The 12,983-nt window shown below is 48.3% G+C and overlaps 1 protein-coding gene across 3 annotated transcripts; it reads right to left on the reverse strand.

Moving 5' to 3' along the window:
* Positions 1-1,371: 1,371 nt before the first annotated feature.
* LOC144587229 (uncharacterized) lies at positions 1,372-12,747 on the reverse strand. Of its 3 annotated transcripts, XM_078387152.1 has the most exons (8): positions 12,605-12,747; positions 11,519-11,585; positions 8,114-8,618; positions 6,297-6,420; positions 5,849-5,949; positions 5,565-5,724; positions 4,118-4,219; positions 1,372-2,472 (listed from the first exon to the last, which is right to left on the reverse strand). In XM_078387152.1, the coding sequence occupies exons 3-8, from the start codon at positions 8,528-8,530 to the stop codon at positions 1,745-1,747; spliced, it is 1,632 nt and encodes a 543-aa protein (XP_078243278.1). In that variant the 5' UTR covers positions 8,531-8,618; positions 11,519-11,585; positions 12,605-12,747; the 3' UTR covers positions 1,372-1,744. The 3 variants fall into 3 exon arrangements, with proteins under 3 accessions (XP_078243278.1, XP_078243280.1, XP_078243279.1); XM_078387154.1 differs by lacking the exon at positions 11,519-11,585 and having other exon boundaries at positions 12,605-12,712; XM_078387153.1 differs by lacking the exons at positions 11,519-11,585; positions 12,605-12,747 and having other exon boundaries at positions 8,114-11,395.
* Between the last annotated feature and the right edge of the window lie 236 nt (positions 12,748-12,983).

The raw sequence follows: 12,983 nt of genomic DNA on the forward strand, positions 1-12,983 counted from the left end.
AAGAGCTGTTGCCCTATGACAGAGAAGACTTGGTGGCAAGCAACAGCCACAGCCCCTACATGGGTTTCGCTCCACTGAAGAATGACCCTCGTTTTGAATCAAGTCGGTGCCGGGACTTCTAAACCCATCCGTGGCTCGGAGCCAAAGGAGACTCCGGGGTTTATTCCATTTTTGATGCACGAGGAAGTGGAAAGGGTGCAGGATATGGCCAGTGGGATACCTAACCCCAATGAAAGGACAAGAGGAATGGTTGGAGGTCTCAGATCTCTGCTAGCAACGGAAGGTACATTTCAGCAGCAGTATACATGGAGAGCAAGGGGACAGAATGAGAGACAAGGTGGTTTGTTTTTTAATTGAATAGCCAGAGTCCATCAGAGCTCCAGATGTCCTAACCAGCAAGCCTTCCTCCTCTTTTTCCCAAACCATCAGCCAAACATGAGACAGTCGATCCCAATGGCGTAATGTGTCTCAGAGCCTCTGTATTTCCAAGATGCAACATTACAATTGGCCACTAGGTGGAACCAGGGACTGTTTTCATTGGCAAAGCCAACATCCCTCGATGTGATGATAGGCTTTGCCAGGTTAACAACATGCCCTTCCTGGAAAATTTAAGGTCCAGGAGCTGAGACCAGAGAGTGCGGTTTCTCTGCCATGTCACAGCATGGGCACTTCTGGGAGGCTCACCACCAGCGTTCTCCCTAGGGCCACATACAACCGTTGGGTGGGCCACGTGCAAGAAGGTGGGTCACGAGTAGCATTCCTGGTGTTCCCCTTTAAGAGTCCTTCTAGATGGCACAACCACTGTCGGCTGTCTTCCTGGTCCGCTCCCCTCACTCGCGGCTTTCTGGTGCACCCGCGGGGCACAAGCCAAGTCACAAAAAAGTGGCACTGCGCTCAGCCAGCTCAGTTTATGCATTATTTCTTAGCAGCCAGATTTCCGCTCTGCAGGGTGGTTACCAGCACTGCTCAATAATAATCAAAACAGTCCCTGGTTCCCCCTAGTGGCCAATTATAATGTTGCATCTTGGAAATACAAAATAATAAGTCCTTCGCCCATTCTGATGGACAAGAGAATGGCTTAACACTCCCACCCCCAAATTTCGCTTCCATTTTTCCTAAAAATGCCTTAGAAGGTGACTTTTAAAAAGCAACTAAGGTGTTACCTGTTGCACCTAATTTACTTAGGCATAACTAAGAAAGCCAAAAATGTGCCCTCATAACGGCTTAGTATATTACATGTTACCCAAACAGTAAGTAGTTAGAGGTACAGTAACTCCATTACTTCCAACTACTTCCACAAACTTGTCCTTTAGCCATAATTCAGTGCAATCCACACCGTCCTTCACCAGCAATAAAGACAACACAAACAAATATGGAAGGGTTGTGACACCATTTATTTCAGTGTAAGCTTTTCTGGATTACAGAGAGGAAGTGGATCGAATCCCTATAAATGCAAGCCACCTGGAGGGGTTGAGGGCAGGGGCTCCAGGCTGTCTTCACACTGGAAAGCTAGGAGAGTCTAGACATCCATTGTTGACCAAGCATAGACAAGGGTTTGGACATGATGACCTTTAGAGACCCTTCCAGCTCCACAGTTCAAAGATGATGATGATGCAGCATCTAGTCTCTCCTCATCTGAGCAAAAATGACAGACAGAGCTAACACCACATAGAGGGTTTTTTTAAGAAGGCGGGGGAGATAAATTTAAAAAACGGCTTTCAATGCGATACACCAAAAAACAAAATTAGGACTCTGGGGGGTCGCTTGTACTAACAAGATCTGTGACAGAATCGCTGGCTGTTTTCCCTCTGTGTGCGGTCCTTTGGTGAATCTTCAGGGTCACGCTGTGACTGAAACCTTTTCCACACTCAAAGCACTGATGAATTTTCTCTCCGGTGTGGATTCGTTGGTGGGCCTTAAGTTCGGCGCTGGACGCGAATCCCTTGGGGCAATCCAAACACGGAAACAGCTTCTTTTGGTGAACCCTCTGGTGCCATTTAAACTTGGTGAGGTTGCCAAACTTCTTTTCACACTCCGAGCATTCATACGGCATCTCCCTCGCATGGATCCTTAGGTGGGATTTGAGGTTTGTGCTCCGACTGAAGGTCTTTCCGCACTCTGAGCATTCATACGGCTTCTCTCCAGTGTGGACTCTTTGGTGAACCTTAAGGTTCGTTCTGTAATTGAAGCCTTTTCCGCATTCGGAGCACGTATAGAGCTTCGCTCCCGCGTGGATGTTCTTCCCGTGTTTGGTCAGGTACAACTGCTGGATGAAGCTTTTCTCGCAATCGGAAGATTTCAAGGCCTTCTTCCTCTTTTGAATCACCATTTTATGTCCCTCGTGACATTCTCGGAGGGCTGGGAGCCCATCAACATGTGCGGCTTCAGGAAAAGGTCCACTCCCCGGCTTTTTTCCGCCTTCCCCCTTCTTTCTCTCCTCCTTCCTCATTTTTTTCTTCTCTCTCCCAGAAGCTGAAGGAATCAAAAAGAAAGAAAGAAAGAAAGAAAGAAAGAAAGAAAAAAAGAAAAAAAGAAAGAAAGAAAAGAGAGAGAAACCCAATTAGGAAGGGAAGCAAACCAAAATCTAGAAAAATATGCCAAAGAAGGGCAGTTTTGATTTGAAGATTAAATCCTTGTCGAGACCCATTTAACACAAATATTTCCATAGGACTGGCTTTCGGGTTTATCTGGAGCACCAGAAAGAACAGTGTCTTCGCAGTTTGAAGGTAGAAATCTTATATGTGTGTAAGGCCTGAAGGGTGACAAGTACAGTGGTGCCTCGCATAACGAGCGCCCCGTTTAACGACGAATCCGCATAACAATGCGGATTTTGCGATCGCAAAAGCGATCGCATTGAGATGTTTTAAATAGGGTCTTTGCATTGTGATGTTTTAAAACAGCTTATCGCGGTTCCAAAATGGCCACCGGGTCAACAAAATGGCCACCCTCAGTGTTTTCGCGCCGTTTCCTCGCTTACCGAGGTGGCAAAAATGGCGGCCAGATGGAAGATCTTCGCATAACGGTGAGTTTATCCCCCATAGGAACGCAATGAAGGGGTTTCAATGCATTCCTATGGGGTTTTTTTTGCCCCGTATAGTGACGTTTCCGGATAGCAATGATTTATCCGGAACGGATTATCGTCGCTGTGCGGGGCACCACTGTATATAGATCAGCCCCATTTGCCACGTCTTTGCCAGATCCAGAGGTTTTTCAAACCATCTTAAGCCGAAACATCCACCAGCTGTTTTTATCTGTGAAGGCAGAGTTCAGCTGAGTGTGCTTATAGACTCTGCTCCAGAACTTTGAGGTAAAGGCCTTAACATTCTGCCTGAATTCCAGGTGGGATGGGTGTAAGTGACCAGGTTTAAGATGGCACTATCCTCATCATCATCTTGGAACTGCAAAGGTGGAATGGACCCAAGGAGGCCCCGGAGGGGGGGGGGATTCAAACTCCCAATCTCTGGGTCTGCAGCTAGAGACCTAAACCACCGAGCAATCCAGTAATTCATTAAGGATCAGCAGCAGCACCTTAAGTGTTGGAAAGGGACCTTAGAGATCATCCAGTTCAGCCCCTCTCAAAGAGGCCCAGTGGGGGAATCGAACTCACAAATCCTGTTTTTATATCAACCCCTGAGCTATCCAGCACTTCTGAGCTTGGCTTGGCAGAGTTCATGCGGCACAAGCGCTCACAGGTGTCAAGCCACGTTATGAAGCCCACAAAAAGGCTGAAGCCAAATGAAGAGATTTTTAAGGTCTTGCAAGATTCTGGTCGTGAGGAACTTCACACAAGTCATTCCTGGGCCCGGATACTTCGGGAATTGTGTCGCGTGTTCACTTCCCTAGTGGGTCATCATAAATCTAAGTGCTTCTCCAACACAAGTGGCTTTCCGTGGTGAGAAGCGGGCCAGCTCGTCAAAACTCTCTGGATCCCCCTGCCCCACTTTGGAAATAAAAAAAGGGGTCACACTGCCTCCCGAATGCCTCCATGAGTCGGGGCCATCAAAGCACCCAAAAACCCACGTAGACCCTAATACCTGCCACTACCACCCCCCCCACAGGAGGTTTTTTTCCCCTTGCAGACGGTCCCAAAGAGATCCCGGCATTCTCAAGCACTCACCGGTTGATCTCCCTTCTTCCTCGGCGCTCTCAAGAAATGGACCCTCCTCTTCTTTGTCCTTCTCTGAACTGGAGAGGCCGCCAGCTTGGTGACCGGGAGACCCTTTGGCAAGACAACAGAAACAGGAGAGGATTTATATCTCAGGTTTCTGGGTTCAAAGGCTCTGAAACGGTCTATTGACAGCCTTCCGTCACCCCAGTGAACATCATCGTACATGACAAACAAAATCTAATTGTGTTCATTTCATATTTATCCTGTTCATACCATCCTTTGTCCTAAGAACTCAGGAGAAGTGCAAAAGGCACCTTCAAAAGCCCGGTTTAAAATGACCAGGCCAGAATCCCGTCAGAACCAGACCTGTGAATAAAACGATGGGTCACCCGTTCTCACGTGTTGGTGGGGTGTCCATCTTGTGACTTACATCATTCGTCCCACGGCATTCACCCCAAATGGAGGACACAAAAAAACCCTAAAACCTATGGAGACCCACAGGATTCTCCTTCGGGGCACCCAGTTGGTTTGTCTGCCTCCCCCAACAGGAATCGGGCCCGCCTGACTAAAATAATGGATCACAAAAGCTTGCCCAAATTAAACAGAGGCGACACAAACCAGCAGAAACGTTTAAAAGACTCCTCAAAAGGAGACTCTCTAACCTCACAAAGTCAAAACAGGAAATGTACGTAGGTCTTCTGAAGGGTTGTGTTCTTTCCTTAGCCCGTGACACGGCCTTCTTGGTGACTGCTCCTTGAAAATGGAGACCCTTCCAATGGATGTTAGGTTGGTCCCCTCCCTGATGCCAGGCATTTAGCTTAGGCAGTTGACTAGCCATCCGTGAGGAGGGGTCTTTTCACAGTTTTAAACAATTGCCCTTTGGGGGGGGAGCAGGGGAGACCGTAGTGATGGCAATTTTTTAACGCAAAGCAACACTCGGTGAAAAGGCAGGACAAGGGCAGGAGAAATCTGGAACGGGCCCAGCAAAAGCCTGACTAGACTAGCCAGTTTCATTTTGGCTGATATTTCTCAGGACTTCAGGCAACCACGGGGCAAAACATAACCTTAAGTTTTTTATATATATCTGTGCTTCATCCGAGCTTTCTTGGGTCCGATAATTGAGAGAATTGTCACCCTTCAGGCCTTACACACATATAAGATTTCTACCTTCAAATTGCAGCACACATGCAACAAAACCAAACTGTGTTTCTTCTCCCGTGCTTCCATTTTAATCTTGAGGGGGGGAAAAAAACCAATCATTTGATGCCTGATGGCTTCCATCTCCAGACGCAGGTGCTCCTGATGCGCTTCAACAACGCAAACCATCTCAGGAACACAGACCCACTGTCGTTGCCTCCGTGACTATACACCCACAGGGCCACGCCACACACACGCGCTGTGCCCTGAAGCCGACGCAAAGCAGAATTCCTTGATTTTGGGACAAAACAAGGCCAACCTGTTTCACTCTTAGATGCCTGGTCGCCGTAAGGCTCCTCCGTGGCTTCTCTGCCGCGCATGGCTCTCTGGCCTGGGTCCAGCAGCACCCACTCTTCCTCCTCCTCCTCCTCCTCCTCCTCTGAGGAACGAACCACCACCCCCTCAACGTCTTCCGGAGTCTGGAAGAAAAAACAAGACTTGGTGAAAAACAGGAGGATCCCGTACGGAAGGACGAGTTTCACTGGTGGCTCTCCTGAAGATGCCAAGAAAAGATCGCTTCTGGAGGCTTCGTCTTCCCCTTACCTGATCCGACGGCCCAGAGGGTGTGTCAATTCCGCCAGAAAGAGAAGGCAGCCTCGAAGAAGCCCGTCCTGTTGCTCCGTCTCTGACCGGGGTTCCATTCCCTGAAAAAAAAATGCCATAGAAGGTGAACGGACTTTTCTTTGAAGCAATTAAGGCTCCTAGCTCCTTGGGGAAAAAGAAAAGCAACAAAATACACAAGCTGTTGGTAAGTTTGCAAGACAAGGTCCAGGTTTTTATGAAGCTACCATCCACTGGAACAAAATTATTTGGTCCCAGGGATGGAAAGGACACCGGCTGCATGAGAGCCACCACCACCATTACCCCTTGCACCTGGTCCTTGGGCATTACCACCCCCCCAGTCAAGAGGGTCACCTTCACAGCTTAGATCTGCCCCCCCCCCAGCTTTCACGCATCTTGCTGCCAGCCAAACCAGAGACAACCCTCTTACCCTGGGAGGGCCCAGCAGCTCCAACTTTCTCCGGGATGATGATGTCCTCGAAAGATGGTCCCTCTGCCCCACTGGCTACTGGAGACGTCTCAGCCTCGGGAAATTCGGCCAAAGCCCTCTGTGCCTGTCAGGAGGTTTAAGAACACCAGGTAAGGAAAGGGTGGGGGTGTGTGTGGTAGAAAGACATGGAATCTGACAGGTAGAGAGAGGGCTTTCCATCGTGAACTTCCGCCTGTCCTTCTAGAACTCTCCCGGAGTGGCTCGTGTATAAAACGAAGCTGACTAATAAGCGTGTGCCATCAAGTCCACTGCGACTGACGGCGACCCTTTTCAGGGTTTTCCAGGCAGAAAATACGCGGAAGTGTTTTACCAATCCCTTCTTCTGGGGGCAGCTTGCCCAGGGCCAACCAGGCTGACTCTTCTCCCAGGACAGGCACCGTGGGGGATTTAAACTCTACTGAATGTCAGTTCATGTGTTAAAAAAAAAGAAGAAACAGCAGCAACTGAACTCAACCCAGGGGGAAAAAACACCCTTCTTTAAGACAGTCCTTGGAATACAGAAAGCCAAGAATCAGAATTCAGAGTAGTTTTAATTTTGTATCTGTTTCATTCTTTCTCCATACCATAATAATGTATTGTGCTGGGCTTTAAATACTGTTTTTTTTTTCACACCGCAAGCCACCTCAGGCCCTGGTCAGGAGAAAGGTGCCTGTTTTAATCAGTGGCAAGGGATGATGGGCCTCGTAGTTCATCAGCATTCGGGGGGTGATACAACAACCATCCCTCTTCTAAACTCTACTCTGCCTTCCAGTGCCTTGCAACCTTCTCAAACCCGCTATTGCTCTGTGTGGATCGTGGCTAAAAATAATGAGGGAATCTGCTGGAGCTTTTACCACCTTGCACACTGCCTGGAAAGGATTTCTCTCGGGTAACTGTCAATCTATCCAATACTAACCAATCATTCCTTCTGACCCCAGAATACAAGAGAAAGCCCCGCCTCTCTGCTGAGTGTCCTATTTCTCTCTCTTTTGTCTGCTGAAGTCAGTTCTTTTGGTTGTTAAGTTTGCTGTTGATCTATTCACAGTTGTAAGTAATTAAACATTTTTATTCGTTCCATTACTAATGTCTCAGAGGAAGTCATTGAGCCTGTAAATCAATGATCCCCAACCTTGGGCCTCCAGATCTTCTTGGACTACAACACCCAGAAGCCTTCACCACCCCTTCTGTTGGTCAGGATTTCTGGGTGCTGAAGTCCAAGAACATATGGAGGGCCAAGGTTGGGGACCACTGCTGTAAATGACAGTTAATGAGGAAGGGGTGGGCTAAATAAGGAACTTGAAGCTAGTCTCCTCCATGAGTCTCTACACTTCTGCTGTGAATCAAAAGGAGAATTTTAGCCAGGAATGAAAAACTGTGCAACAAAATCAACCCTGGGATTAGAGAAGACATAGAAGACAACATCTCTGCCTCCCCCCAAATACCCACCAGGAGAAATGGGTGAAACTTTCAGGTCTTCCCTGACACTTAAACTCTTCTGATGCCTCTAGAAGCACATTGTGTCTGGTTGTGTGGTCTGTGCCACAGGGTTGAGCAGAACCCCAACTTTCTCCAGATGGTCACAAACTCCAGGAACATCCTCCTTCCCACAAGAACAGCTGGATCCGCCCCTTAGCCATCACCGTCCTCTCTGGTGCTGGCATGCTCCTTCCTTGGAGAGCCTCCAGAGAGACCACTTGGTTTTTTCCCCCAAGTAGCCTTGCTTCATGTTACTAGCCCCTTCTGGCTTCTGCCGGGACGAAGCCCAAACTCACTCTTACCTGGGCTTGCTCCGCCTGACTCAGGAGGAAGCCCTCGGCCAGGGCCACCGCCTGGGCGCTGGTCTCTGGCCCACATTCCCTCACCCAGTTCTCCATCTTGGGCGGCAAGACTTTCAGGAACTGCTCGAGGACCACCAGATCCAGGATCTGCTTCTTCGTGTGCCGGTCCGGTTTCAGCCACCGCCGACAGAGGTCGTGGATCCGGCCGCAAACCTCCTGCGGCCCTTCGGCCTTCTGGTAGCAGAATTCCCGGAAGTTGTTAAAGTTGCTGCAGTTGCTCTCGGCCCACTGAGATCCGTTCCCCTGCAGGAGCTTCTCCATCGTCTGGCCCCAGAAGTCTCCACCGCCCTGCATCTCCGAAGCCCCCGAGCTTCTTCCCGGTTCGGGTCCAGCCAATTCTAGCCCGACGGTTTCCATTCAGGACGGGACCACGGAGCCTTTAATTCTGCGGCCAAGATGCCTCTCTGGAGGCTGGGAAGGCTCAGCAAGGCACGGCTCTGGCCTCCTGCCCCCAAAAAAGAGAAGAAAAGAAAACACACACAGCAACAGCTTTGTTATGATGCAAGGAAGCATGTTGTCCTTGAAGCGAGGAGATAATCCAGAAGCCGGGCATTCTTGGCCAGCAACCCAGGTTGTTATCTTCCCTAGGAAAGGCAGGAAAAAGCCAAACAGGAACGCCTTCATATTGCTCCCAAAGACTGTAAGACAAGGGTGTATAGTTGGGCCAGGCCCACGAGCCCACTCCAGTCCAGCATTCTGCTCTCATAAGGGGCAGCCTGAAGTCCTGAGATAAAGCTTGGGGGGCAGGACTGAAATGTACACCCTCCACCTCGTGTTCCCCAGCAAATAATAAATAAGGAAAATTGTGCTCCTGGAATTGGAGGTGAGACAGCTGAATAGCTGTTCTCCTGACCAGGATTGATTGATCTATCGATTTCTTCCTTCCTTCCTTTCCTTCTTTCATTTCTTCCTATCTCTCTCTATCTGCTTGCCTGCCTGCCTGCTTCCTTGGTTACTAAACTTTACTTACTTATTTGTTTGTTTATTAAACTTATACACCACCCAAGTACACGGACCCAAAATTAAACACAGATACGGAGACAAATTAAAAACAATCATCATCATCAGAAGAAAGACAACCCAACAGAACCCTGTTATCTTGCACAGTGTGCTGTCTTCTGAAGATGCCCATGGCCACAGAGACTGGCGAAATGTCAGGAATAACAACCTTCAGAACACGGCCAGAGAGCCCGAAAAACCCACAACAACCATTAGATCCTGGCCGTGAAAAGCCTTTGCGAAGACCCAAAGACGGCTTACATCACAAAAGCCCAGTTTTAAAGCTTGAGCAGTACTAATGCACCAAAAGAGGTCCATGGTTTTAAATTTCTGAAAGCAAGAAGACTTCAGTGTTAATAAGCTGCAAATATAGAGCTAACAATATCCACCGGTGTAGAAGAACCACAATCTCTTTTTTAGTTTTCAGACCAATGCAAAAAATAATAATCAAAGTTTGCTTTAAGAAAGGACAGAAGATTAACTGTGTTGATTTTTAGTGCCCTTTTGGTTTTGATGACAGTATTCGGATTATGGCTTTTGGACAGTTTCAAGGCAGAAGGAATAAAGGTGTAAACGCAAACACACACAGAGTTGTGAAAGGTGCAGGATCCAAACTATTCACAGGGATGTTCCTGAGCAGCGGTCCCCAACCTTTTGAGGGCCATGGACCGGCTGGGGGGAGCGAGCTCCATACACGGGGGGGCACCCCTGTGCTCACACGGTGAGCATGTCATGCTAGTGTGGGAGGCATGTCACACTTGCTTAGGAGGTGTGTCGTGCTCGCAGGGGGTGTGTTGCACGTGTGCACAAGAGCAACATGCCCACCCCAGGCGTGACTCCTCGCGTGCATGACACACCCACCACAGGTGTGACAGGCCCCTCGCACGAGCATGACACACACCCGCATGTGTCTGGGGGTGAAGATCCGTATGCACGGCCCAGTTCTGGCAAACCCTGTTCTTGAGGATAAAATAGGGTACAGGGAGGGGAGATATGGCAATACCATCCCATAAATACTTACCTAGAAATTCTAATTAGGGTCCCAATAAATCAGTTCTGACTGGACAGCCCAAAATGCACCCGACATGATGTGGGGGGAAAGGCTCAGAAAGATATTATGGGAACAGATTAAAGGAGGCTATTTCTCATGCAATAAGAGCATCATCATCACTAGTTTTTTTAATAAAACAAAAGAGGGAAAACCAGATTCACTTGGACTTACTTGTTTCATCAGACAATGCTCTGGAAAAAGGAATGTTTCAGCTCATAAATGTAATTTTAAAAATACTGAGTGATGGATTGCTTGCTTGCTTGAAAATGTTTATACTCTTATCTTCCACCTTGAGAAGACTCAAGATGGCTTACGATATTGAAGCAAACAAACCAACCCCACATGCCAGCCACAGAGGCTCCCTAGGAAGAAAAACCTCCAGAACATGGCCAAACAGCCCGAAAAACCTACAACCACCAAACCCCACATTACTATAGATTTTTTAAAAAATATGTATGCAGCTCTCCTGTTAAAACGTCCATGAAAAGATGACACATCACGGCGGTCCTTCTACTACTGCACGAATCCTCAGCGGCAAAAAAAATCCTCTGGAGCGCTAGAAAAGAAGGGCCTGTGAGGATAAAGTTCTCGGTTTGGTGGATCCCGAAAAGGTTAGCAAACAGGTTGGACTTGGGGGTTCCCACAGGTCTCTTCAGCAGGGAAAGAGGGTGACAAAACCTGAGGGAGCAGGGAAAGGAAAATCACCAGGAAAAAAAGTGCAAAGCAGGAGGAAGAGAGGACGCCTGAACAGGAGACGGCCTGACTCAATGAAGGAAGCCACAACCTTGAGTTTGCAAGACCTAAATGTCCGGACCTTTCAGAGGGTGCCAGTCTGCAGGGTCACCACAATAACAATGAAACGACAGGTTTGTACGTACAGGATGCGACCGGTGGTTTCTTTCAACGCTCAAGGGGTCCCACTAAGCTGTTGACAGGATGACCCGGGACTGGTGTAACCAAGGGGTTTCAGGGAGCCATTTTCCATCCGTTCCACCCGGCCCTTCCCGAGCCTGCCAAGGGAGATGGCAGAGAGGCCAGGGGGGTGATGGTTTTTGAGGGTTGGGGCACATGGGCCTTTGGAGGAAAATACGGACGCACCAGGCCAGCACTTGAAGAGTGGAGGCTCACCACAGAGAAGTGGCCGGGCACTGGATGGGTTGGAAATTAATTGCTTAAGTAAACAAACAAACAAGCAAGCAAGGAAACAAACAAACGAATGAACGAACGAACGAATGAATGAATAAATAAATAAATGGCCTCAGTGGCTCAGGGAACATACAGACGGCTTGACTTACAGACTTTTCGAGTTACAGACTTCTCTGGCCGCAAAATTTAGGTTCGACGTGCAGCTGGAGAATCGACCTACAGACCAGAAAAAAACCAAAATGGAACAAAAATGGAATAAAAACGGCCAGTTACGGGATTAATCGGTTTTCAATGCACTGTAGGTCAATGGAGACTCGACCTACAGACTTTTCGACCTGCAGCCACCATTTCAATGCGGATTAATTCCGTAAGTAGAGGGTCCACTGTATGGAAAGGTGGGGGTGGGGAAAGGCTAAGAAAGGAGGAATTGAGGCTGAAAAAGAAAATAAAAGCAGCAAGGGAGAACAGAACAGGGTGGATTGAAGCATACAGGAAAAAGGTGGTCTGTTTTTCTCCGCCCTTTCTACCTTCCACCATTGTTCTGAGAAGAGATCAGGGGGTTAAAAAAGTTACTTTTTGAAGGGGCTGCAGATCTCAAAAAAGTTACTTTTTGAAGGTGGCTGCAGATCTCAAAAAAGTTACTTTTAAAGGGGCTGCAGATCTAAACAAAAAGTTACCCAGCGCCTGAGATTTGGAGCATTCCGTGTCCCCTAAAGTAACTTTTCGAACTTCTCAAACTTCCCACATTCCCACAAACTCTGCTGGTCCAGGAAACCAGTGGCGATTGGAAAGTTACTCCACACACCCCCAGTACCTTTTAAAGAAATGCTCTGGTATAAGATCCAGAGGAAAAAGGGCCATTTTTTTTGAACCCTCGGATCTTCTCCAGCTCTGTAGTTCTGAGACTTTATTATTATTATTATTATTATTATTATTATTATTATTATTATTATTATTATTATTATTATTATTATTATTATTATTATTATTATTATTATTATTATTATTTAGGAAGTGCAATACACAATTTCTCCCAGCCTTTGTGGGAAGCGTGCGTGCATGCGTGCGCACACACACACACACACACACACACACACACACACGCATGCACGCGCCTTGCTTTGCCTGCCCAAATGCAAGGAAATAAATGCCCAGTTTTTGGGGAAAGGACGCTTTTCTCAGGTTGCTAAAGGAGGAAATGAAGCCCCCCCCCCAAAAAAAAAACAAAGACTTACCAGAGCAGGTTCCTCCCCGGGCGGTGGAAGGGCGGGAGAAATTGCTCCCTAGAACACACACACACAAAAAGGGGAGAAAACCCGGAAGCGTGCTGCGTTCCGACGTGCCTGCCCTGGCGCGCCTTTCTCCTCCCTCCTTCGCTAATCTCTAACCTACCAACCCGGGCAAGGCAGCAAATGGGGGCGGGGGGCGGGGGCGGGGAGAAAGAGTTCTTTTTCCACCAATGAGAAAAAAGCACGGCCCCGGGGGGGGGGGGGGGGGTTCGTCAGCAGTTGCCCCTGCTGGAATGAGAAAGAGGAAGGGAAAGGGGCGGAAGGGCAGACACGTGTCCGGACTCGGCCTCCTTTGCAAAACAACCGGAGCGTGCCCGGATGCGCT

Source organism: Pogona vitticeps, chromosome 2 (assembly GCF_051106095.1).
Source record: "Pogona vitticeps strain Pit_001003342236 chromosome 2, PviZW2.1, whole genome shotgun sequence".
NCBI classification, from domain to species: Eukaryota; Metazoa; Chordata; class Lepidosauria; order Squamata; family Agamidae; genus Pogona; species Pogona vitticeps.